Below are 27,147 nucleotides of genomic sequence, written 5' to 3'. Positions count from 1 at the left end.
CATCACCAGTGGCTGGACTTGTCTGATCTTGGGCCTGGACCTTGACGTTACTAGTGATGTTTCTTATTCCATACATTCACATTAAGGAAACACAGGCAAAGATGATACTTTTTCCTTTAAAATGTGGATGTATTGAAATAGATGAAAAGCCACTACTTTGCACCGTTTGGCAGACACATTTACATTTTTGATCAGCCATTATCTACAGACATCATAACAGGGAAATTACTTAGGTCTGTGATGGCTAACCTCCGGCACTCCAGCTGTGGTAAAACTACAACTCCCAAGATGTACACTTGCTTGGCTGTTCTTAGAACTCCATAGAAATGAATGGAACACGCTGGGATTGGTAGTTTCACCACATCTGGAGTGCCGGAGGTTAGTCATCACTGACTTAGGCTACTTTCACACTAGCGTTAAGGTTTTCCCGTATTGAGTTCCGTCACAGGGGAAAAAAACGCTTCAGTTTTGTCCCAATGCATTTTGAATGGAAAGCAATCCGTTCAGTATGCATCAGGATGTCTTCAGTTCAGTCCCTTTTACGGTATGGTATTTTCTCCGGCCAAATTTCCGGAACACTTGTCGGATTGCAGGATCCGGCATTAATTTCCATTGAAATGCATTAATGCCAGATCCGGTACCAAGGATCCAGTTTCCCGGTCTGCGCATGCGCAGCCCTTTAAATCTGTGAAAAAGATAAATACCGGATTCCTTTTTCCGGATGACACCGGAGAGACGGATCCGGTATTGCAATGCATTTGTCAGACGGATCCGCATCCGGATCAGAAACAAATAATATCCGGATCCAGCAACGGAACTGCCGGATTCTCGAACGCTAGTGTGAAAGTACCCTTAGGTCTTTGTTGTCCCCTTATGACAGGCATTACTTATTATATACTGTAACTCATGTCAGCCAACCAGAGGCTCAACCAAAATTACCCATCTACAGATGGGTTGCTCTACTTTTTGGCTCTTCCTTTTGGAGTATCTGTGGTTTGGCTGACATGAGCCAATTCGCATACTTTTTCCCATGGGTCATTGCCTGAAAGTGAGTCTTCATATACCTAACGTGTCTTTTCAATGAGAATGAGTATCCCCCGAAATCAAGTTAAAGGGGTTTTCCGAGATTCCGATATTGATGACCTATGCTCAGGATAGGTCATCAATATAATAGTGGCTGGGGTTAAACTCCAGGCACCCCACCAATCAGCTGTTTGAAGAATCCATGAGCGCCATGGCCTCTTCCAAGGCCAGGTATGTCGCGTTCATCGGTCAGGTGGCGTAGGACCATCTCAGTCCCATTCAAGTAAATGGGTCTGGACTGCTATACCAGGCACAGCTGCTATACAATGGAATGAACAGAAACACAATGTCATGCAGCTATGTCTGGCATAGTCCCAGGGGCGTAGCTAAAGGCTCATGGGCCCTGGTGCAAGAGTTCAGCTTGGAGCTTGGGCCCCCCTTCCCGCACTGCTTTGTGGCCAGGGGCAGGGAAGCACATAGCCATCATGCCTTCGTGCTGCCTGAGGCAAAAATTGAAACAGAACCCCATCCCCTCCCCCCATGCCAAATTTCGACCTAACCTCTTCCCTCCAGCCAGAGGTGTAACTTGACGAGTATGCACGTTCTATAATGCCGGTGTGTCTTCCTATCCACCACAAGGGTCTTTGGGCTCCCTCAAGCTCCTGGGCCCAGTAGCGAATGCTACCTCTGCACACCCTATAGCTTTGCCCCTGCTTAGTCCCTTTAAAATAAATTGGACTGAGATGCAGTATCGGGTATGGCCAGTTTAGGAAACGCCTGTGCTGGTGTTCAGCAGCCCCTTCATTCTGCTGATCGGTGGTGGTCATGTAGGTTGACCACTACCAATCAAACACTGGTGGCCGATTCTAAAACTGCCTATACACAGATGGTGATGGCTGAACAGCAGTTAAAAAAACAGTAATCTAATCTGATTACCTGCTTATAATGGTATTCTGCTTGACACTGTAACACTGTAATGTACTTTCTTTAAACGTTTGAAATGAAAAACTCAATAAAAACTATTGAACAAGAAAAAACTGTAATCTGGTGAACATTCGTTTCGCAGACACGGCCATACACATTTTAGTCCATATTGGCCGTTATAGTTTTTTAACGTTCAATGAAACTGGGCGATGGATGAAAGATCTTTCTGAAATGTTCATTCTTTCTTTACGGCGTACATATCAAACGTGGTCGATTTCTTTTCAAACGATAATGGTCTGTCACCAGTTGGCAAAAGCCAAGTTCACACCTCAGTAGTTTGGTCAGTTATTTCCATCAGTTATTTGAGCCAAAACCAAGTGCGGGTCAAAAACAGAGAACAGGAGGAAATCTTTCCATTATACTTTATTTCTGAGAAGGCTTCACTACTGGTTTTTGCTCACAATAAGGCCCCTTTCACACGGGCGAGTATTCCGCGCGGATGCGATGCGTGAGCTGAACGCATTGCACCCGCACTGAATACCGACCCATTCAATTCTATGGGGCTGTTCACATGAGCGGTGATTTTCACGCATCACTTGTGCGTTGCGTGAAAATCGCAGCATGCTCATCTTTGTGCGTTTTTCACGCAACGCAGGTCCCATAGAAGTGAATGGGGTTGCGTGAAAATCGCAAGCATCCGCAAGCAAGATTTTCACGCACGGTTGCTAGGAGATGATCGGGATGGAGACCCGATCATTATTATTTTCCCTTATAACATGGTTATACGGGAAAATAATAGCATTCTGAATACAGAATGCATAGTAAAATAGCGCTGGAGGGGTTAAAAAAATAATAATAATAATTGAACTCACCTTAGTCCAGTTGATCGCGCTGCCGGCATCTCTTCTGTCTCCTTTGCTGAACAGGACCTGTGGTGACGTCACTCCGGTCATCACATGGTCTTTTACCATGGTGATGGATCATGTGATGGACCATGTGATGACCGGAGTGACGTCACCACAGGTCCTGTTCAGCAAAGGAGACAGAAGAGAAGCCGGGCTGCGCGATCAACTGGACTAAGGTGAGTTCAATTATTATTATTTATTTTTTTAACCCCTCCAGCGCTATTGTACTATGCATTCTGTATTCAGAATGCTATTATTTTGCCTTATAACCATACAATCTACACAACCCCGATCTTCTGTGAAGAAGTTCGGGTTTGGGTACCAAACTCGCGCGATTTTTCTCACGCGAGTGCAAAACGCATTACAATGTTTTGCACTCGCGCGGAAAAATCGTGCATTTTCCCGCAATGCACCCGCACATGTTCCCGCAACGCCCGTGTGAATGGGGCCTAACTGATGGAAATAACTGAATTGTGAACTCGGCCTTTGCCAACTGTTCATTGTTAAAGAGGATGTCCGGGTTCAGAGCTTAATTCGGACTTATCCCCTTCTTCCCCCACTCAGCCCCTCTGACACGAGCATCGGGGTATTTCATGCTCCAATGCTCTCCCTTGACCTGCGCTGAATCGCACAGGTTAAGGGCTGTTTGTTTATATTTTTACACTGCTAGGCGGAGGCTTCCACCTAGCAATGTTTCCAGTGACATCACTGGCACTGAAGGGCGGGCTTTAGTGCTGCCCTAGCTGTTTTTAGGGCAGAGCTAAAGCCCGCCCATTAGTGCCGGTGACATCACCGGGCTAACTGCTAGGCGGAAGCTTACCCATGGAGAGCCTGGATCTACAGAAAAAGCCCTTGGCTGAATCACGCAAGGCAAGGGAGAGCATCAGAGCATAAAATGTCAGAGGGGCTGAGTGGGGGAAAAAGGGGATATGTCAGGTTCAACCCAGACAACCCCTTTAAGTTTTAACTGGTGAATGTATGTTTTTATTGAAATCGTCCATTTTAATCAACTTTAGACTAATGTGTATAGCCGCCTTAAAGATAGTAAGTCAATATCTGAGTTAAAGGGAATGTCTCATCAGAAAATGACCTATTGTTTAAATCCAATTTTTTGGTTAAATGCATTTTTAAATCATTTTTTATTTTATTTTTAATTTTGTAGTATTTATATTTAAATAAAAAACATAAAATCCTGCAGTTTTTACACTGGTCATTAGGACTTAGGTGTCAAATCACTTTACTGCAGTTATCTCCTTATCCTCACAGGCAGGATCAGAATGACATATATCACCTCTGTGTATGGATAACACTGGATCTTCGATTCACAATAGGTGATTGTCAAAGCTTATCTATTCTTTCCTTGTACAATGACCTCTGCACAGGTCACACAGCAGGCCTAGAAGACTCTACCATAGAAGTCAATGAGGTCCTCTCCTGGCCATTGTGTCTATGGCCCATGGGGCTGCCATAAAACAATCCTTTAAATGCTTTCTGAATGCTGTTAAGGACGGCTCAGACAAGATGACCACCCCCACAACCATGTTCAGGAAATAGAAAAAATAAATCTGCAATCAGAAAAGGAGATATTTTGCTATCTGCTTTTAACTAGCCGGAAAAAAAAATATCTGGTGACACATTCCCTTTAATTGTGTTTTGCTCTCTCATCAATGGCTTATCTTTTAGACTGAACCACCTGGATCTCGGCAATCAGCAGAATGAACACAAGAACGTTGCCGTGTGGCTGTGTCTGGTGCTCACATGAATTGGATAGAGCTTCAGTATCAGGCACAGTCCATCCCATCTGCCAAGTCTTGGAACGCCCCAGCACCTTCATTCTGCTGATCAGTGGTGGTCCTAAGGGTTGATGGCCTACCTTAAAGGGGACCTGTCACCTCCAAAAACCATCCCAAGCCGCCAGCAGTACCTGACAGTAGCCAGCAGCGTGTTTCCGACGATAATTTTCTTCCTGAAGTCCGATGTGGCTAAAGCTCAGAAAACGCTCTTTTATCCCCTGCCCGTCGCGCTTCTCTAGTCATGCTTGAAGTCAAGGGGGCAGCGGCCTCCTTGCTTCAAGTGACGGTAACCACGCCCCCTTCCCTGCCCCTTCGCTGTGACTGACAGCCGGCAGTTCAGCTGGCTTTGCGGAACTCTCTGCATAAGCGCTGTCAGACACAGCGAAGGGGCAGGGAAGGGGGCGTGGTTACCGTGACTTGAAGCAAGGAGGCCGCTGCCCCCTTGACTTCAAGCATGACTAGAGAAGCCGCCAGGGGATAAAAGAACGTTTTCTGAGCTTTAGCCGCATCGGACTTCAGGAAGAAAATTATCGTCGGAAACGCGCTGCTGGCTACTGTCGGGTACTGCTGGCGGCTTGGGATGGTTTTTGGAGGTGACAGGTTCCCTTTAAGGATAGTAAATCAATATTGGACTCCTATATTTTTTGTGCTTTAATTGTCTTTTGTTTGTGTGCCCTGATTTGCACCTTCCTTTTCAGATGATGATGTGTGACTGCATTGTTCTTCTTCTCCACCTGATAACTGTACATGATTTGTCTGTATATAGCCATAGACTTAGATGCCACTGGCTTAGAGGCTGAAGAGATCGAAATTCCAGCAAATCATCGATCCCCTAAACCCAGTGTAAACAGTCTAACATCACCCCATATGAAAGAGAAACGAATGCCTTTTTTTAAGAAGGTAACCGCCAGCTCCGGCCGGACACACCTCATCTGTGCAGCTGCTCTGCGCCACATTTCAAGTCCTGTTTAACGTCTCTGTCTCTCCAAACGTCAATAACATGCATGCTTTGTTGTTCTCTGTTTCCTTTTCATGCCGCTAGTAGCTAAACAGAAGCAAAAATCGGTAAGTTCACTGTGACATAGACATAGATTTTACAACAGGGCGTGCATCGTGAGGAACGGGGCACACCTGGTACCTACACGCTCTAGTATAATACATGAAGAACGAGTGACGTCACTGAGGTTTGGTACAAAAGTCACCAGTGATGTCACTAGGTCTTATTAAAGGGCTCATGCACACGACCGTGCGCTGGCCGAGCCCATGTTTCGGACAACAAATTGCTGTTCGCAATGCACGGGCACCGACCGTGGGACAGCTGCATACGGAACACGGGCCCATTCACTTAAATGGGGTCCGCGATCCACATCCGACGGTCCGCACCGCAAAAAAGTAGTGCATGCACAACTTTTTTGCGGTGCGAAGGCACATACAGTAAACCCACGGAAGCACTCCGTAGTGCTTCCGTGGGCTTCCGATCTGTGCCTCCGTTCTGCATCTCCCGGATTACAGACCCATTCAAGTGAATGGGTCCGCGATACGTGATGCACACAGCCAGTGCCCGTGTATTGCGGACCCGCCGTATGCGGGCCGCAATACGGCCGGACAACGGCTGTGTGCATGAACTCTAACTTTGTTAACGTTATAGACGGTATTCTTATTAGCAATGGTTTAGCCCACAAAATGGCCATCTCCACTTTATTATTTTAGCGGGCCCTTCAGTTACTTCAGCTTGACCGCATGAAAGCTCTTCTGAAGTCAACAGAGAACCCGACAACGTAGCATATTAGCTAAAGAGGCACGGTGCCCAAAAAAGTTCCACTGGCCTGGACCCTGCCAATGCTATCTTATGATGTGTCCATGACATGCCATAAGATAGATACTTTTGCATCATATCTGGTGGTCTAGGGTGGTGATAGGGTTAACTTAAAGGCTATGTACACCTTTCGGGGCAATTTTTTTTTTATTATTGCATTGTACTCATTTTTAGGTAAAAATATTTTTTTAGATTGGTTTTTATTAAAATTATGGCGTCCTTTTTTTCTGTAGAGAGCTTAGATGCTCTGTGCTACCCTTTGGATTTTCTGTCTTTTCCATCAGACCAGGAGCAGACGGGCTCCTTATCTCTGCTCTTTGACATTATAAACACTCATTACAGCTCAGTTCTTATCTTACTGATCTTACTGGCTTAAAGAGGACCTTTCACCGATTATTACACTATGAACTAACTATACAGACATGGAGAGCGCGCCCGGGGATCTCACTGCACTTACTATTATCCCCGGGCGCCGCTCCTTTCTCCCGCTATGTCCTCCGGTATCTCCGTTCCCTAAGTTATGGTAGGCGGAGTCTGCCCTTGTTCTTCTGTAGCGCTGGCCAATCGCATTGCAGAGCTCACAGCCTGGGAGAAAACAACCTGCGATTGGCCAGCGCTAGAGCAGAACAAGGGCAGACTCCGCCTACCATAACTTAGTGACTGGAATCTCCGCCTACTATAACTTAGTGAGCGGAGATACCGGAGGACATAGCAGGAGAACGGAGCGGCGCCCAGGGATAATAGTAAGTGCAGTGAGATCCCCGGGTGCCGCTCTCCATGTCTGTATAGTTAGTTCACAGTGTCATAATAGGTGAAAGGTCCTCTTTAAATAAGTGTCTATGACCTCTCAGTAGTTTAGAGATAAGGTTTATTAGATGAACGGCACAAAGTGAAAGTACCAGTCACACAGCTTGGAAAACAGTTAACCCTTTGTGACAGAACAGCTCAATATTTTTAACCACCTCACGTCCGCCCATAGGATATAAACGTCCTATGGGTGGACGTCTATTTCTGACAGCACGTTTTAAAACGTCCTGTCAGAAATAGCAGCTGCACGCTAATCGTGCAGCTGCTGATCGGGTTGCCCGCTGTCAGTGACAGCAGGGCAACCCAGAGAGGAGGCAGGGACAGTGCCCAGGTGTCCCTGCCTCCACGATCGCTGCAGACACAGCGCTCACCGAGCGCTGTGTATGCAGAGCAGGAAGCGCTGTGCGCTTCCTGTTCCGGCCCGGCGGTCATGTGACCGCCGTGACCGGAGTGTGCAGGAGCTGTGCGAGGTCTCTCAGAGACCTCGATCAGCCCTGCTGTGAGGCTGTACAGCGCAGGATTGCTGCTGTACAGCCTCTATAGGGGTGCATTTCTTCTGTAACTGGGGCTACTATGTCAGCCCCAGTTACAGGAGAAATCAACTGTGAAAAAAAAAATCAAAAGTGAAGTAAATGTCCCCCAGAGGTCTTGTATGACCTTATGGGGGACGAAAAGTGTAAAAAAAATAAATAAAAAAAATAAAGGGTTGAAAAAATAAAATAAAATAAAGTTTCACATGTAAAAAAAAAAAAGTTCCCAAGTAAGGAATAAAAAAAAAAAATTAAAAATAGAAAAATTAAAATAAAATAGACATATTAGGTATCGCCGCGTCCGTAAAAACCAGCTCTATAAAAGTATCACATGACCTAACCCCTCGGGTGAACACCGTAAAAAAAAACAAAAATAAACTGTCAAAACAAGCAATTTTTGTCACCTTGCATCACAAAAGGTGCAACACCAAGTGATCAAAAACGCGTATGTCCCACAAAATAGTACCAATAAAACCGTCACCTCATCCCGCAAAAAATGAGCCCCTACATAAGAAAATCTCTTAAAAAATAAAAAAACTATAGCTCTTAGAACATGGAGACACTAAAACATCATTTTTTTGGTTTCAAAAATGCTATTATTGTGTTAAAGTGAAACAAATAAAAAAAGTATACATATTAGGTATTGCCGCGTCCGTAAAAACCAGCTCTATAAAAATATCAGATGACCTAACCCCTCGGGTGAACACCGTAAAAATAAAAAAATAAAAACTGTGTCAAAACAAGCAATTTTTGTCACCTTGCATCACAAAAGGTGCAACACCAAGTGATCAAAAATGCGTATGTCCCACAAAATAGTACCAATAAAACCGTCACCTCATCCCGCAAAAAATGAGCCCCTACATAAGAAAATCTCTCAAAAAATAAAAAAACTATAGCTCTCAGAACATGGACACATTAAAACATAATTTTTTGGTTTCAAAAATGCTATTATTGTGTAAAACTTTAATAAATGAGAAAAAGTATACATATTAGGTATCGCCACGTCCGTAACAATCTGCTCTATAAAAATGTCACTTGACTGAACCCCTCAGGTGAACGCTGTAAAAATAAATAAATAGAAACTGTGCTAAAACAACCAATTTTTTGGTCACCTTGCCCCATAAAGTGTTATAATGAATGATCAAAAAATCATATGTACCCAAAAATAGTACTAATAAAACTGGCACCTTATCCCCTAGTTTCCAAAATGGGGTCACTTCTTGGGAGTTTCTACTGTAAGGGTGCATCAGGGGGCTTCAAATGGGACATGGCATCTAAAAACCATGTGGAGTTCCTTTTCTTCTGCGCCCTGCCGTGTGCCCATACAGCAGTTTATGACCACATGTGGGGTGTTTCTGTAAACCGCAGAATCTGGGTAATAAATATTGAGTTTTGTTTGGCTGTTAACCATCGATGTGTTAAAGAAAAAAATTGATTAAAATGGAAAATCTGCCAAAAAAGTGAAATTTTAAAATTTGATCTCCATTTTCCTTTAATTCTTGTGGAACGCCTAAAGGGTTAACAAAGTTTGTAAAATCGGTTTTGAATACCTTGAGGGGTGTAGTTTCTACAATGGGGTCATTTATGGGGGTATCCACTATGTAGGCCCCACAAAGTGACTTCAGACCTGAACTGGTCCTTATAAAGTGGATTTTGGCAATTTTCTTAAAAATTTGAAGAATTCCTTCTAAACTTCTAAGCCTTCTAACGTCCTAAAAAAATAAAATGACATTTCCAAAATGATGCCAACATAAAGTAGACATATGGGGAATGTTAAATAATAAATATTTTATGAGGTATCACTTTCTGTTTTAAAAGCAGAGAAATTGAAATTTAGAAAATTGCGAATTTTTCAAATTTTTGGGTAAATTTGGGATTTTTTCATAAATAAAGGTGAAATATTTTGACTCAAATTTATGACTATCATGAAGTACAATGTGTCACGAGAAAACAATCTCTGAATGACTTGGATAAATAAAGGCGTTCCAAAGTTATTACCACATAAAGTGAGATATGTCAGTTTTGCAAAATTTGGCCTGGTCAGGAAGGGGGCAAAGGGCCCAGATGGGAAGTGGTTAATAAAGGCCAATGGAAAATATTATTTTTAGCCAAAAATGAGTAACATGCAATCATAAAAAAAGTTGCCTCTGAAGGCGTACATAGCCTTTAAGATCTCTTGTGCTCTAGGGTAGCTATTGGTTTAGTATCTAAAATCTTTGGTGGTCTAGGGTGATTTACTGGTTAACAAATAATTTTATATAATATTCTTGATGGTACCGGATAGTGAAGGGTAAATGGTGGTGGTCTGGGATAGTAAAGTGTACCTATAATTTAATTTTATTTAAAACTAGGTCCAGATTTATAATAAGAGTTTTCTGATCCACAGCTTCAAATCTCCTGCTTCTCTTCACACAACAATCCAGTTCATTGATAAAATAGTGCCTACTGCAGCCACCACTAGAGGGAGCTCACTGCATATAGGTTAAAGGGGTTATTCCATCTTAGACAATGGGGGCATATCGCTAGGATCAGCACCTACAAGGAGAACGGAGGCGGTGAGAGTTGTGGCTGGAGGACCCCGGGTTTCCCGGGGTCCGTCCACCACCAGGTGCAGCTTCCCGCCACTCCCATTGATGTGAATGGGAGAGCACCGTGCATGCGCGGCCACCGCTCCCATTCATTTCTATGGGGCCGACGGAAATAGCTGAGCCAGCGCTCGGCTATTTTCAGCGGCTCCCTAGAAATTAATGGAGGGCGGCTGCGCATGCGCGGTGCGCCCTCCTCAACTTTCTCCGCTCCGTTCTCCTTGTAGGTGTGGGTCCCAGAGGTGGTACCCGCACCTATCAGACAATGGGGGCATATCCTAGCGATATGCCCCCATTGTCTAAGATGGGATAACCCATTTAATTCCACTTACATTGAAAATGTCAATTCACTATGGCAGAAAGAATGTTATAATAGTTTCACTTAAACAGGACCTGTCACCTCTCCCAACATGTCTGTTTTAGCAAATACTTGAACAATTCTAGAACATATTTTCTTCATACTCTGCATTGTGCTGATCCTCTGATATTCCACCTAGACACTTATGAATCAACTAATAACTGAGTGTTACCATTTCCCTTTCCAAAGGGGTATGTCCTCACACAGTCTGACCCTAGCAGCACTGATTAGACAGTGGGCACTGATTCCCCCCCCCCCCCAATTACTAACACCAGTAACATCCAAATGGCAATTTTCAGGAAAAATAACAGAGGAAAGGTTGAATTCACAGCTCTACTAAAAGATGCTCCTGAATCATTATATTATGGGGAATAAAATAATTTACGAAAACAGACATGTCTGGAGTTGTGACTCCTAAATAGCTAAGAAAGGTTTATAGGGAACTAAGACACCCTTGTCCCCCAAGTGGGTCACTGGCTATTGTAGAAGAGATGACAAAATGCAGGTTACATGCACCTAAAAGAAGAAAAAAAGAAGAAACACAAAACAAATCTAAAATTCGAGTCAGGGTGCTCAGAGCTCTATATACACAACTAATCAATAGCTGCATAGGGTGACTACTGTGAATTCAGGACGTTATGGCTTATGTTGCTTTATGTGCTTTATACACATTTTCTGCTAATGTATTCTGTCTGTCTGTCTGTCATTGCTTTACAATGTAACACAAAACTAAACGTGTGAAAACCTGTCAGGATTATTAATACTGCTGACCTTCTGTTCTATGTATTCCCTGGGGGAGTCTAAGGATCTCTTTTATGTGCTTGATATGTAATATATGCAGTGTACTGTAAACATGATAGACAGCGTATATGTCCACCTCTAAAGCATGTACAAGATAGATAGATAGATAGATATACAGTACAGACCAAAAGTTTGGACACACCTTCTCATTCAAAGAATTTTCTTTATTTTCATGACTATGAAGGCATCAAAACTATGAATTAACACATGTGGAATTATATACATAACAAACAAGTGTGAAACAACTGAAAATATGTAATATTCTAGGTTCTTCAAAGTAGCCACCTTTTGCTTTGATTACTGCTTTGCACACTCTTGGCATTCTCTTGATGAGCTTCAAGAGGTAGTCCCCTGAAATGGTCTTCCAACAGTCTTGAAGGAGTTCCCAGAGATGCTTAGCACTTGTTGGCCCTTTTGCCTTCACTCTGCGGTCCAGCTCACCCCAAACCATCTCGATTGGGTTCAGGTCCGGTGACTGTGGAGGCCAGGTCATCTGGCGCAGCACCCCATCACTCTCCTTCATGGTCAAATAGCCCTTACTTTCCAATTTTTCGGCTGACTGACTGACCTTCATTTCTTAAAGTAATGATGGCCACTCGTTTTTCTTTACTTAGCTGCTTTTTTCTTGCCATAATACAAATTCTAACAGTCTATTCAGTAGGACTATCAGCTGTGTAGCCACCTGACTTCTCCTCAACACAACTGATGGCCCTAACCCCATTTATAAGTCAAGAAATCCCACTTATTAAACCTGACAGGGCACACCTGTGAAGTGAAGACCATTTCAGGGGACTACCTCTTGAAGCTCATCAAGAGAATGCCAAGAGTGTGCAAAGCAGTAATCAAAGCAAAAGGTGGCTACTTTGAAGAACCTAGAATATGACATATTTTCAGTTGTTTCACACTTGTTTGTTATGTATATAATTCCACATGTGTTAATTCATAGTTTTGATGCCTTTAGTGTGAATCTACAATTTTCATAGTCATGAAAATAAAGAAAACTCTTTGAATGAAAAGGTGTGTCCAAACCTTTGGTCTGTACTGTATGATAGATAGATAGATAGATAGATAGATAGATAGATAGATAGATAGATGATAGATATATGATAGATAGATAGATAGATAGATAATAGAAAGATAGATATGAGATAAATATTAGATAGATAATAGATAGATATGAAATAGATAGATATGAGATGGATATTAGGTAGATAGATATGAGATAGATAGGATATTGATAGACTGATTGATACATAGATAGATATTAGATAGATAGATAATAGATAGATTATAGATAGATAGATATGAGATAGATAGATATATACTATAGGAGAAAGATAGATAGATAGATAATAGATAGATGATAGATAGATAGATACTGTAGATAGATATGAGATAAATATTAGATAGATAGATAGGATATTAATAGATAGATAGATAGATAATAGAAAGATAGATATGAGATAGATATATAGATACTATAGGATATATGGAAAAGGAAAATTATGGCGGCACCGGAAAAAACACAAGGAGGGTGCTAAGTCCAGGGATGTAGCAGCTTACCCCGTCAGATAAAGATGAAAAACGGACAGCACTCAAAGTAAAAGATAGTGGTGTTTATTCACCCATGTGGATGGCAACGTTTCAGCTCATACAAGAGCCTTTTTCAAGCCTTGAAAAAGGCTCTTGTATGAGCTGAAACGTTGCCATCCACATGGGTGAATAAACACCACTATCTTTTACTTGGAATGCTGTCCGTTTTTCATCTTTACTATAGGATATAGATAGATATCAGATGGATAGATAGATAGAAAATGTCTCCATTAAAGGGGTATTCCCATATAGGACATTTATGATGTATTGATAGGATATGCCATACGTGTCTGATAGGAGCAGGTCACAGAAGCGGGACCTACATCTATCTTCAATACAGGGCCCTCGGAGTGAACCGAGAGCAAGCTGCACATACATGGCACCCTCTATTCACCGATGTGCCCAGCGTGCTCACTTTGCTGTTTTCAGAAGTTTCATAGTAAACCTTCACTTTACTTGGAGTGCTGCCTCATTTTTGGAGAATCCTTTGGACCTATTGCCCACGGTCTGGGAGGGATTGCACTCATCTCCTTCACCTCTGACAGTGTTTCATAGTAAATCTTGACTTTACTTGGAGTGCTGCCATGCTTGGAGAATACGCCGTGCGGGGCAGGTCTCCAGAACAGGGCCCCCAAATTGAAGAGAGAGCAGCATACTCTCCATTGACTGCTACAGGACTTCTGAAAATAGCCGAGCGATCCAGCTCCACTATTCTGAGAGGTCCCATAGCGATGAATGGAGGATAGCGGCGCATGTGTGGTGGATTCTCTATTCACTTCAGGGCCCCTCAGCTCTCAGACATTTATAATTTATCCTACCAATATGCTTTCAATGTCCCAGGTGGAAGTATTCCTTCAACTAATTGTTGTAGGTACAGACACTGATGACATCCATGTTTATAAGATATAGTCAGAACGGTGGAGGCCATGGATCACTAGAACAAAGCGGCACATCATCTCCTAATGGCTCCGCTTGGCTTTCTCCAAGGCCATTGTAATCACTGAGGACCACATGGACAGGAATAATCCAAGCAGAGCCATCAGGAATTGGGTGTACAGCACTTCTGCCTCATTGTAGTGATCTCCAGGGGTTACTCAAGGTGGTCAGACCCTCACTGGTCAAATACTCTATGTCCTAGTGATGTGCCATCAATGTCTACACTGGGATAATCCCTTTAAGTCAACATCTTTCTTAAAGGGAATGCATCACCAGTCTATAACCCCAAAGTATTTATGTTCTAGTCAGGACTGAGGAGGACAAGCTGGGATTTGGCCTGTGCCCGTTTCAGTCTTCTTCTTATCTCGTAGACTATTGATTTTTTTTTTTTGCTAGATTAATGAAGTTAATAATCATTATGTATCTTCACCTTGTGTTCTTCTTGCCCATATTTCCTTTCTGTACAGACAGAGCACATCCCTCCTTATGATGTAGTGCCTTCTATGAGACCCGTAGTCCTGGTGGGGCCTTCTTTGAAAGGATACGAGGTAAGACATGAAGAATACAGAGGAAATAAAAGCATGATGTGGTGCTCTCATTTTTTTTTATTAAAAAAGTATCATGACGTAGTAATATTATATATTTTTTTAACCCATAGGTGACGGATATGATGCAGAAAGCATTATTTGACTTTTTAAAACACAGATTTGAAGGACGGTAAGTGATAGAGATGAGGGGGTTAAGGCGGACCAGCACATCCCACTCCAATGGTCCTGTGGCCCCTGGCTGCTCTTTGTTTACTGACTATTAGATATGGAGGGCACATCAGGGGTGCAGCCAGTTATCACGTGTTGAGTACTACACATCATCACTGCAGTTACCATCTGTGTGGCAGGGTGCAGCCATTAGAAGGTTTCCCAAAAAGTTAAAAATTGCATTTAAAGAGAACCTGTCACCAAGAAATTCACTGATAAACCAGGGAACGCTCACCTGAATGTAATGATACCTTTCACTTAGCGATCTGTTGCTTCATTCTGGAAGAGAAAAAGTACTTTTAATCTATATGCAAATGAGCAGTGAAGTGCACCAAGGGCGGGACCAAGCCACTCTGTGCACCCTTGCTCCTCCTGCCATCCCCTCCCTCTCCTTCATGATTGACAAGGCCAGGTGAGAGGACTATGCAGGAACCTGGCCCTGTCGATTGAGAAGGAGAAGCAGTTTATCATATCCGGCATTGCCAGAAAGAACAGGAGCACCCCTAGGCCCCTTTGACTGTAATTGGAGCCGGCGGGGATAGGTCCTGATTCCAGCATTAGTGCCGGGATTTGGCCAGACAAAAACCCGTGCTTGTAGCAGTTTTGGTCCTGCCGAATCCCATCACTAATGCCGAGAACAGACCAGATCCCCACCGGGTCCCAATATGCCGGATATGATGAACTCCAGCAGGCTGTTTCTCTGGTGGAACAGCTTTCCAGAAGATTTTAGTGCTAGTGTGAAACCAGCCCTAATGGTCAGTTTCCTGCTGACAGGTTCCTTTTAGAGGGGTCGTCTCACTTCAGCAAGTGGCATTTATCATGTAGAGAAAGTTACTACAAGGCACTTACTAATGTATTGCCTCTTTTCCATCACATTATACACTGCTTGTTTCCAGGGGTTATGACCACTCTGTAGTCCATCAGCGGTGGTCGTGCTTGGAAACTATAGGAAAAATCATCAGCCTCTCTGGTGGCCGGGACCGTTGGAGCGCACATAGGCTAGAGCTTTTTCCTATAGTCTGCAAGCACGACCACCGCTGATGGAGAACAGGGTGGTCATAACCCCTGGAAACGAGTGGTGTATAATGTGATGGAAAAATGAATCCAGCCAGCAAAGGAGGCAATATGGACAATCACAATGCATTAGTAAGTGCCTTGTACTCACTTACTCTACATGATAAATGCCACTTGCTGAAGTGAGAGACAACCCCTTTAGGCCTCTTTCACACGGGCGAGTATTCTGTGCGGATGCGATGCATGAGTTGAACGCATTGCACCCGCACTGAATCTGGACCCATTCATTTCTATGGGGCTGTGCACATGAGCGGTGATTTTCACGCATCACTTGTGCTTTGCGTGAAAATCGCAGCATGCTCTATATTCTGCGCTTTTCACGCAACGCAGGCCCCATAGAAGTGAATGGGGCTGCGTGAAAATCGCAAGCATCCGCAAGCAGGTGCGGATGCGGTGCGATTTTCACGCACGGTTGCTAGGAGACGATCGGGATGGGGACCCGATCATTATTATTTTCCCTTATAACATGGTTATAAGGGGAAATAATAGCATTCTGAATACAGAATGCATAGTAAAATAGCGCTGGAGGGGTTAAAAAAAATAAATAAATTATTTAACTCACCTTAATCCACTTGCTCGCGCAGCCGGCATCTCTTCTGTCTTCTTTCTTTGCTTTGTGCAGGAACAGGACTTGTGGTGACGTCACTCCGGTCATCACATGATCCATCACCATGGTAAAAGATCATGTGACGGACCATGTGATGACCGGAGTGACATCACCACAGGTCCTTTTCCTGCACACAGCTAAGATGAAGACAGAAGAGATACCGGGCTGCGCGAGCAAATGGATTAAGGTGAGTTAAATAATTAATTTATTTATTTTAACCCCTCCAGCGCTATTTTACTAAGCATTCTGTATTCAGAATGCTATTATTTTCCCTTATAACCATGTTATAAGGGAAAATAATACAATCTACAGAACACCGATCCCAAGCCCGAACTTCTGTGAAGAAGTTCGGGTTTGGGTACCAAACATGCGCGATTTTTCTCACGCGAGTACAAAACGCATTACAATGTTTTGCACTCGCGCGGAAAAATCGTGCATGTTCCCGCAACGCACCCGCACCTTTTCCCGCAACGCCCATGTGAAACCAGCCTTAATGTATCTTGTTTTGCTTGGCAGTTGGTTCTCATTTTTCTGAAATGTAGTTGTAGGAAATCATGTTTTTTGCAGGAAGCTTCCCTACCATATTCCCTCCGTGTAAACCAACGTACAAAAACTACAAAAAAACTGAATGTAATAGTAAATACTGACAATGGGGAAAACATTTTCATGGCATAAAATTTGCATTGTGCATCAACCGTTTAGAACTTGTACGGTTTTGCTATTTATTTATTTCTCCCTAGAAGCAGCGCCGCTCTTGTACATTGGTTGTGTCTGGTATTGCAGCTCAAACCCATTTAAGTGAATGGAGCTGAACTGCAGTACCAGACATAGCCTATGGACAAGGGTGGCGCTGTTTCTAGGAAGAAAAAAAAACATGTTAATACATTTATAAACCCCTTTAATGAAGAAAACGATTCATATATGAACCAGGCCTTATATGTGACACCTTCCAACATGGGAATGTTTTCCTTAGGCACAGGCAGGTCCTGCAGGTCTACGTTATGTATTGCTGTGGTGGTACTTAACCGTCTATTAATGTCCATTACGAGGTCTGTGTTCTTTTCTCCACACACAAAAAATGTGTGTTGATTGCAATAACTGTCATAGTCGGTTGGATTTTTTTCCACTGGTTCATTAACATTCCCCTTTGGAATAGCGGTCATGCTTTCATCCGCTGCCGCATGGACCTGGACAACATCAAGTAGAGAATACTTGTTGGGCCGCCAGGAAGGGAAGCCTTGTTTCTTAACGTGTACAGTTTTTTCACCTTAAACTATCTTTTCGCACGTTACTGAGACATTTAGGGTATTTTTGGGGTTCCTTAAAGGGGTTCTGCAGTTTTTTTTAAACTGATCGGCGGGGTTCCGACACCCGGGACCCCCGCCGATCAGCTGTTTGAGAAGGCATCGGCAGTGGCAGTAACGCCGCGGCCTTCTCGCTGTTTACTGCCGGCCCAGTGACGTCACGACTAGTATCAATGGCCTGGGCGGGGCTAGGCTCTGTTTGTTTGAATGGAGCTTAGCCCCGCCCAGGCCATTGATACTAGTCGTGAAGTCACTGGGTTTGCGGTAAACAGCGAGAAGGCCGCGGCACTAATGTCAGCGCTGCTGCCTTCTCAAGCAGCTGATCGGCAGGGTTTCCAGATGTCGGACCTCTGCCGATCAGATGCTGATGATCTATCCTCTCTATCCAGAGGATAGATAATCAGTTTAATAAAAAAACTGCAGAACCCCTTTAAGTTGGGACCCCTACCAATTCTAAGACTATAAGAAACGCACCTGTCTTTTCTATTTAATTCATCTTAGAGCTTTGAGTATCCAAGGGTGTAAATATTATGGAGGCGGACCATACGGTTGATACGGGGTCTTGAAAAAAAAAAAAGTTCGGTTGGTTGATCCCTTCCCCTTTGTTACTGGGTCGTAACAGGGGTGTAGGTACAGGGGATGCAGAGGTAGCAGTCGCTACCAGACCCAGGAGCCTGAGGGAGCCCAAAGTCCCTTGTGCCGCATAAGAAGACACCGGTATTATAGAGAGTGTATGCTGGTCAAGTTACACCTCTTGCTGGAGGGAAGGGGTTAGGTCAAGAATTTGGCATGGCGGAGGAGGAGGGTGCAGTTTAAATTTTTGCCTCGAAGCACGAAGGCAATGTGCTTCCCTGTCCGTGGACACAAAGCACTGAGGGAAGGGGGGCCCAAGCTGAACTCTTGCACCAGTGCCATGAGCCTTTAGCTACACCCCTGGGTGGTAAGAACCAGTGCTGGCCTCCCCTCTTCAGAGGACATACGGTATATTGCTGGTGTAAGGTGTAGTTTGGGAAGTAGGGGAGTGAAGACGAGGGATATTGTTTGGTTATTGCCCTGCAGAAGGAGGTAAATGGCACGAGGTGTAAATTGAAGAACACAAATTTTCCTCAGGAAGAAGTTCACAATGCTTGGTGTTTTTCACAGGCAGTCTCTTAGTTATGGCAAACTTAACAGTTGCTGCTGATGGTGGTGGCATCTGCCTCTCCCTGGTTTCTACACATCTAGACATCAACTCTCTGATCTCCCACGGTTTCCCTCACCATGTCTGAGTTGTGGGGAGGCTTCTTCCTAGACCCACATCCTGATGTATTCTGCAGCCACAGAAGAAAGTCAAAAGTATTTGTCAGACCCCTTGAGTCATTCCCCGGCCTTGCGTCTCCGAGCACCAAACTCCGGCAATCTAGTATCTAACTCGCCCGCAATTAACAGAAACCTGTGCTGCCTCTTTAATTGTAGTGTCTCCTCAAGCCATTGAACCTGCTCACCCTCATGTGACACAAGCGCTGCTACCTCAGCTATATGCCCAACCATTCCCACCGGTTAGAACAGAGGTGCACCTAGCCTTTCTGCTGCCTGAGGCGAAAACTGAAACGGCACCCCCCCCCCACCTACCAATGCCAATTTCTTAACCTAACTCCTTTGCCACAATGAAAGCGCTCATTGCCCATGGCCCTTCCTCTGCCCCCCTCTTATCCCTGCCTGCTGCTGCCTGAGGCGATCGCCTCACCCGGCCTCATTGGTGGTGCACCCCTGGGTTAGAAACTAAATTTTTTATCTGGATCGCTAAACCCTACCCACCTTCTTTATCACAGGGCCACAATGCTGAGGACCCCACTTCAACAGCCCCTTGCAACATGGTGCCCAGGGTCACACCTCCCTACCGCCATATTTCATATAACACCCACTGTCGCTAAAAGTTGGAGCCACCAACCAAACCGGTGCAATAAATAAACACACAATAATACTGCCCATCATACAAGGAAAATCCAAAAGTCCACTGTAAGGGGGCTTAACACACCTTTCTTCATAGCCCTGCAGCAAGAACACATATGCATACAACTCTTAAAGTGACAGTAACACAAAGCAGACCCCCAAGTGTCCCTTTTGGAGGGACAGTCCCTACTTTTGACCCAAGTCCCTCTGTCTCTCTTTTTGATCTGAGGTATAGATTTGCATTATTACATTTACAATACTGATCCAGAAAGTGTTTGACTGGTTCCCATGTGCATATTAGAGCCCACTTTGTATATTATTTCGTTATTTGATGCAATTTGGATTTTAGAAATTTCTCTATTCAGATAATTTTTGCGCTATTTTGTAAAAGAAAACTGTTGAAGTGTAGAAATAGGCAGGAAAAATGAAACCTTGTCACCAAGAACCATAAGTGTCCCTCTTTGACCGTCCTAAAAGTTGGGAGGTGTGATAAAGGAACATGTCCAACATAATTACATGGGCCCACCCCAATTTGTCATATAAGGAGATAGAGAATTGGCACAGAAGTCAATAAAAGAAGGTGGAGGGGGGGACAGACACCACTTCCGGTATCACTCTGTTATGCTGACCTCTTGTTCTATGCTCATTTAGATTTGCAATCATGGGGGACCCTTTTAAATAGCAACTCTGAGATACTGTACAGAAAGTATTAGATTATCACAGAAACATTAATATAGTTGCAGAGAGCTCCTGAGGACCTGGAGCATAGAATGGGAGTGGTAATGATGGAAGTTTGGGGGTGCCCATGGTGTTAAAGTCCATGTGGCTGCTAGGCAGGGCACATGTAGGTGATGCAATGGCCAGCATGTCGTGTTAAGAGAGTTAGAGACCAGGCCAGATGAAACTTAACATGAGTCTCTCTTTACTGTATGCAAGACTGAAATTGTGGTATATCTACCAGTTGTATACAATGCAAAGTCCTCCCAGATGTCCCAGCATGAGCTAAGCAGATGAATATGGCATTGTTCCTCAGATTACTCTGGCTAAAATATCTGCTATAGGGATCTCTGGCTAATAGCTGTGCTCTGGCAACCTTGAGTATAGTGTCCACTATTCTGGGGTGCATAGGTTGTCTTAACTTGTTATCCCTCTCCTGCAGCAGGGTCTGGATAGCTGTAGCCATGAAAATCCTCCTCATTTAGTTATTGCATGCTTGTATCTGCAGGAGCTTGTGGAGATGACCGAGGCTTGGAGCTGGAATGTATGGGAGAGAGGCACATGGAGACTGCTCCTTCTTCCTCCCTCTCTACAGCTACTCTGACTGGAAACTTCTGGAGCTAGAGGGTGGAGCCAGCCCACACCCTGAGCTCCAGAGAGGGCTGGGCTATTTTGGAATATGCTAAATAGATGGCAACACCAACTAGTGATACTAACAGGAAAAGTCACAATGTAAGGACAATAAAGGGAGTGTGAAGGCAAAGCAGGGGCAATGTGTATCTATATAGCCTGGGTGACCCTGTGACTATATGATAGATCCATAGCTGACAAAATGGCCACTGGAACCTAGTTACTTCCCTGAAACGGCGACAAGAAGAACAGATAAAATTCGGAATAGCCAAAATAGCAAAAAACGAGGAGCAGACAGTGACAGAACAAGAACATATCTCGGCACAGCTTTGATTTCTGAGCGCAGATGTGCTTTAATAAACTGTTATTATCGGAATCACTTCCATTATCAGCGGGAGCGATCCGAAAATAGAACGCGGCAGCCTGAGTGTTTCCCATTTGTCAGCTGTCTACAGGCTGTGCGTGACCATCTCTAACCGGCGTCTCAGTTGCTAAGGATAACCATGGGGGAAATTAAAGTGCCCTGCTTTATTCTGGGGATTTTTCTTGCTGATAAATTTACTAATAACAATATATTACATAATTATGGTCTGCGCCATTCCCTAAAACTTTAACTTCCAAAATAGAATTTCATTTCGGATTTTGGTTTGGAGCAATGCAGACTGAGACTTCTTAGACCTTAAAGGGGATTCCCTGGACTTTGATATGCATGGTCTCACTAATATCAGATAGTGGGGGTCCAGCACTTGAAACTCCCACCGATCAGCTGTTTTGGGCAGCCACTGGCGCCAGAAAGTATTGGCCGTAAGGCTTCATCCACGTGTATTTTTCAGCGCCAACCTTCTACAGTTCAGCTCCCATTCACTCGAACGGCCACTATATACTGCACGGGACCTTGTGCTTCTTTTTTTACATACCGTATGTTTTTGCCTAAAACAGGTTATAGAGGCTGGAGCTCCGTTATTCTAAAACAGAGCTCCAAATCTGCCGCCTATGCAAGGTATTAAAATACATATTTCTAGCTACCTGTGGCCACCACTAGGGGGAGCTTAGGTGCCTATGCAGCCAGCCAGTCGCAGGGGGAACACGTGAGGTGCACGGTGGACCAATGAGGGGTCAAAGAATATAACACACACTTCATCAGTTTACTCACGGTTAGCAGATAGCCTCCCTGGGCTGGCAGCACAGTGTTGAGGTGGACAGCACGAAATCCTCCGGGGCACGCTCTGTGGTAGGGAAGCATCAGCCAAGATGGTGGTTGAGGTGCCCTTGATGTTAGGGGTGCTTAGGGTGCTTGTTGCGGCTGAGTCCCTTGATGGTTTTTGTCGTGACGCCAGTACCGTTAATCAGGGATCTCAAGTCTCCCGGAGGTTCAGGGAGTCTCCCGCTATTAGATAGCGGCTCCCTGACACCCGCATGTGAGACAATATATCCCGGAAAGGTTTACTGATAGCAGAGCAGAGAGATAAGAGAAGTGACAGGACACAGAGTTTAGATTACAGGTTGAATTAACCCTTTAGGGTCAAATTGGCTTCTCAAGGAGATATATATATATATTAAAGGCATCCCTCCTTCTGTCTCATTCAGTAGCTATATAACTATTGAGTGAGATGTATTTTTTTAAAATACATTTACACATTTAACCCTCCATTTTAATTATATTATTTACCCCAGTGTTAAATTCACCCCCCCTGGATGCTTGTTTTTTTCCTACAGTGTGGCAGATAATTACACACAGGGTTTTAAAGAATAAACTTCCTGACTCAGACCAAGAGCCGACTCAGCGAGTCAGCAAGTGAATCCAAGCTTCCGTCATCAGCGCATGCGCATTGCGCAACCTAAGCTTCGGTTCACTTGCTTCTTGTCAGCTCAGCGAATGAACCGAAGATTCTATTCATTAATCGGTTCATTTGAATGAACTGATTCAAATGAACCGATTCATGTGAAAGATCCGAACTTCCCATCTCTAGTTTACTCGCAGTAAACCTTTCCAGCAACCTGTAGCAGTGTCCCCTTCTAGACGCGTGCGCACAGTGCAAGAAGAAGCCGATGTCAGCAGTCCGCAACAGCGCATCAGGCTGAGCCTGTGCGCACGCGCGGGATCTCAAAGCTGGAGGAGGGGGAGGGAGGGAGAGGGAGCGCTGGGCATGAATGGCGATGATTGCGGCCGGGCACCATGCATCCACAGACCTCCCCCGCTTGGGCACCTTAATTCATGGATTGACAGGTTAGTAAAACCTGTTTTTCCGCAGAATAAAGCCACAAATAGCTTTTGTAAGGCCACCTTAGAAATCAGAACGCTACCCTGGACATGAGCATATGTTTAGCTCACAGGGCTTATAGGTGGTGACAGAATCCCTTTAATCATATACATAAATATGATAATTTGGGGCAGGGTAATGAGCCCAGTCCTCCACACCATAGAGCAAAGTGTGCAGATACTGATTATGTTTGGAAAATGTAATAAAAAGTTTGTGAAAGAAAAAAAAAAGAAAACCTCCCTGAAATGAGATTTTGCAGGTTGGGATGTCTGCGTTAATGGTGGTACAACCAGTAGTGGTAATAATGAGGTAGACAGTGGTGAAATGCAACTCACAACTTTTACTTTAGATTGGTCTTTGGTTGCAGCAGTACAAATATGCAGTCTCTTGATGATACAGAGATAATTCTGCAAATTCACTGTTTCTAGGCTTTTCAGGCTTCTAGTTTTGGAGCAGTGGGTTAGGTGTACCTGGTTCCTTTAGATGTGTAGGATCCTATTCCTTGTCTTTCCCTCCGAGCTGAATATTTAGACAGGAAAACTCGACTGTCTCTCAGAAGGTTGGTGTGGCTGCCAGAAGCTATATGTCCTTCACCATGCAAAGGTGTCTGTGGCCCTCAAAAATGGCTCTTATGAATTCTTGTTTCTTTTCCAGGGAGGCAAACTGTTCTCCTACTGGTCAGGGATGCAAGTCTATAGTCCGGCCATAGAAGGAAAACGCTCTTCTGCGCCTCACATCTGAGTATCACCTCCTAGCGAAGTTGGCTCCACTCACTAATCTGTGTCATGGAGTCTTCACTCTACCTTTCCTCCCACTAATCAGATCTGAACTACTCAGATCTGCTGTCTTCTCTGACTACATTTTTCCAACTAGGATCTGGACTGCCTAACTAGGCCTGACCTAGGTATATATATAGGACCTGAACTTTATCCCCATCTAGTGGTGGGATGTATGAATTTCACCTAATCTGCCTGGTAACAGGGATTTTGCAGATACATACATACAAAATCATACATTACAACCTAGTGCTTTTGATAAGGTAAAAAGTGCTTTTAAGCAGTGCCCACACACACGTAGTGGGACGCTGCACCTACAGCATACTGCTTATAGATTGAAATCAAAATGAACACAGCATGCAGTCAGCTCCCTCTAGTGGTGGCTGCAAGCAGACAGAATTTTTATGCATTATTATATAGTTTTCGCCTAAAGCAGCTGATCGGTCGGGGTGCAGGGCATCAGGCCCCACTGCTCTGATATTAATGACCTATCCTGGGTGTTTTCCATTTACTTAGATATTTCTGGTGTATCATGAGGGGTAGGCCATCAATATCTAAGTACCAGAAATCCTTTCTAAAGAGTGACATTTAATTTGGTCAAAAACTGCTGATTAACTTCAACATATGTATCTTTATAGAGGCTGGATCTCCGTAATTCTAAAACAGAGCTCCAAATCCGCCGCCTATGCAAAGCATTAAAATTCATACTTCTAGCTACCTGCGGCCACCACTAGGGGGAGCTCAGGTGCCTACAGCATACTGCTTATAGATTGAAATCAAAATGAACACAGCATTCAGTGAGCTCCCTCTAGTGGTGGCTGCAGGCAGACAGAATTTTATCCATTAAATTTACGTCTTAACCCATAAAAAGCATAGTTAGTGATTAGATGGACCTCGTTATGACTTTGTGTTGTTGCTGAATGCTAATTCATTATTAACCAGCTAATTTGTCATTTTATCTCACTAACATGGAAATAATAATTTTTTTCTGCAGAATATCCATTACTCGGGTGACTGCCGACATCTCGCTTGCCAAACGTTCAGTATTAAATAATCCAAGTAAACATGCAATTATAGAAAGATCTAATACACGATCAAGTTTAGGTGAGTTCCGATTGGTTTCTTCTCTTTTTTATTTTCTTAAAGGGGTTCTCCAGGAATTAAGAAAATGAAAATACTTAAATATTACTTTATTATAAATATATTCTCAAATACCTTTCATTATTTATAATGGCTCGTTTTGTCTGGGGAGCAATCATCAGGAGAAACAAAATGGCTGTTGTCCCATTAGTTCACACAAAACCTGTCCGGATCACACATGAGGATAAGTTACTTTACAACACTGAGGTAAAGAGCTGCCTCAACCTCATCCTCCTCTTTACTTGTCAGAGATTACGATCCTGAATATAGATAATATATAGATAACTAGAAAAGCTACAATTTCTAAATTGGCTATAATAAGAATAATAAGAATAATAATAATAATATATATGTGAGATAACATTAAGTGGTCTTGCTATGCAAGAACACTTAATAAGAACTTTAGCTGAATCTCTGGGGAATTTAGTTCATGAGGAGACATGAAGTACAGAGAGGATGGACAGGACAGAATGTGTTGCTGTGGTAATGGAGACTGCATACAAGTGCTGCTGCTCTTCAACCACACCTCACCCTCCTCTCATGTCTTCTCATCATCTCCATTACCGCAGAGATTTGTATTCGGGATCATGATTCCTGACAAGCAGAGCAGAGAGGAGGATGAGGCAGCTCTATGGCTCATTGTGGTGAAGTAACTCGTCCTCCTGTATGGTTAGGACAGGTTTTGTGTGTACTGATAGGACGGCGGCCAGTTTATTTCTCCTAATGATTGCTCCCCAGACAAAACAAGCCATTATACCGCAACTAATGAAAGGTATTTGTGAATATATTTATTATAAAATAATATTTAAGTATTTTCATTTTTTTAATTCCTGGAGAACCCCTTTAAAGTTTTATTTTAGTTCACCAGACAGCTGACTCCATTTCTATAGGTAAACAGACTATGGAAAGGTCAGGTGTCTGCCTATAAGGTCCAATAACTTTGTAGTGGTTTGTGTCCAGCGTATCCATTCCCTCTTCGTATGCCCTATGAGTGTATGCTAGGAGTATGGCTGGGGTGTCTCTTGTTTATGACCCCTTTTTGAAGCTGAGGACTGCCTACAGATATCAATTACATTTCTAGTGTGATATTACCTAGCCTGGGTGAGGGTACTAAAGTTTTTATGGTAATCACTGTATTTCTTTTTACATTGTGTGGTTCTCCTATCCAGTGATGGCTAACCTTGGCACTCCAGCTGTGGTAAAACTACAACTCCCAAGATGCCCCCCTTGCTTGGCTGCTCTCAGAACGCTATAGAAATAAATGGAGCATGCTGGGAGTCATAGTTTTACCACAGCTGGAGTGCCAAGGTTAGCCATCACTGTTATACTATAGGAACCTAAGGTATGTGAGAGCGTATAAAATTTCCTTCGTCCCTTCGTACAGTTAGCTCCACCTAGTGGCTGCTGCAGGTAACCAGAATTTTATCATTTAAAGGGGTTGTTCCCAAGGCATAAAACATATCCCCTATTCACAGGACAGGGGTTAAGTATCTGATCATGGGAACGAGGACTTAAGTTCCCAGAATCATTGGAGCAGCGGTTGAGCATGCACTCCTGCGCTCCATTTATTCTATAAGGAACACGCTCTTGGTGATCTCCAGTGGACCCTCTGAACCCCTGTTGTCATAATTGGTGGAGATCCCAACTCATCAGATACTTGTCCCCCATCCTGTGAGATAGGTTTATATGCTGGGACAACTCCTTGGACATTTGAACGGAGGCAGAGGGAGCAGTTCGGTGGCAGGCAGGGGTGCACCACCAATGAGGCCAGGTATGGGGCAGCTGAAAGGCCATGGGCTGAAAGGGAAGGGGTTAGGTTAAGAAATTGGCATGGGGGGGGGGGGTGCTGTTTCAGGTTTCGCCTCAGGCAGAAAGGCTAG

The 27,147-nt window shown here is 43.8% G+C and overlaps 1 protein-coding gene across 3 annotated transcripts in view; it reads left to right on the top strand.

Moving 5' to 3' along the window:
• The window catches only part of CACNB2 (calcium voltage-gated channel auxiliary subunit beta 2), a 363,806-nt gene that overhangs the window by 293,289 nt on the left and 43,370 nt on the right, over positions 1-27,147 (top strand). For all 3 annotated transcript variants that reach the window (XM_040434490.1, XM_040434493.1, XM_040434491.1), the window contains 4 exons: positions 5,412-5,545; positions 14,539-14,619; positions 14,730-14,788; positions 25,122-25,231. In XM_040434490.1, the coding sequence (XP_040290424.1) occupies positions 5,412-5,545; positions 14,539-14,619; positions 14,730-14,788; positions 25,122-25,231 (384 nt within the window). The remainder of the gene's footprint in view (positions 1-5,411; positions 5,546-14,538; positions 14,620-14,729; positions 14,789-25,121; positions 25,232-27,147) is intronic.

This window comes from Bufo bufo, chromosome 5 (assembly GCF_905171765.1).
Source record: "Bufo bufo chromosome 5, aBufBuf1.1, whole genome shotgun sequence".
NCBI classification, from domain to species: Eukaryota; Metazoa; Chordata; class Amphibia; order Anura; family Bufonidae; genus Bufo; species Bufo bufo.
This window is presented reverse-complemented; position numbering and strand designations above follow the sequence as displayed.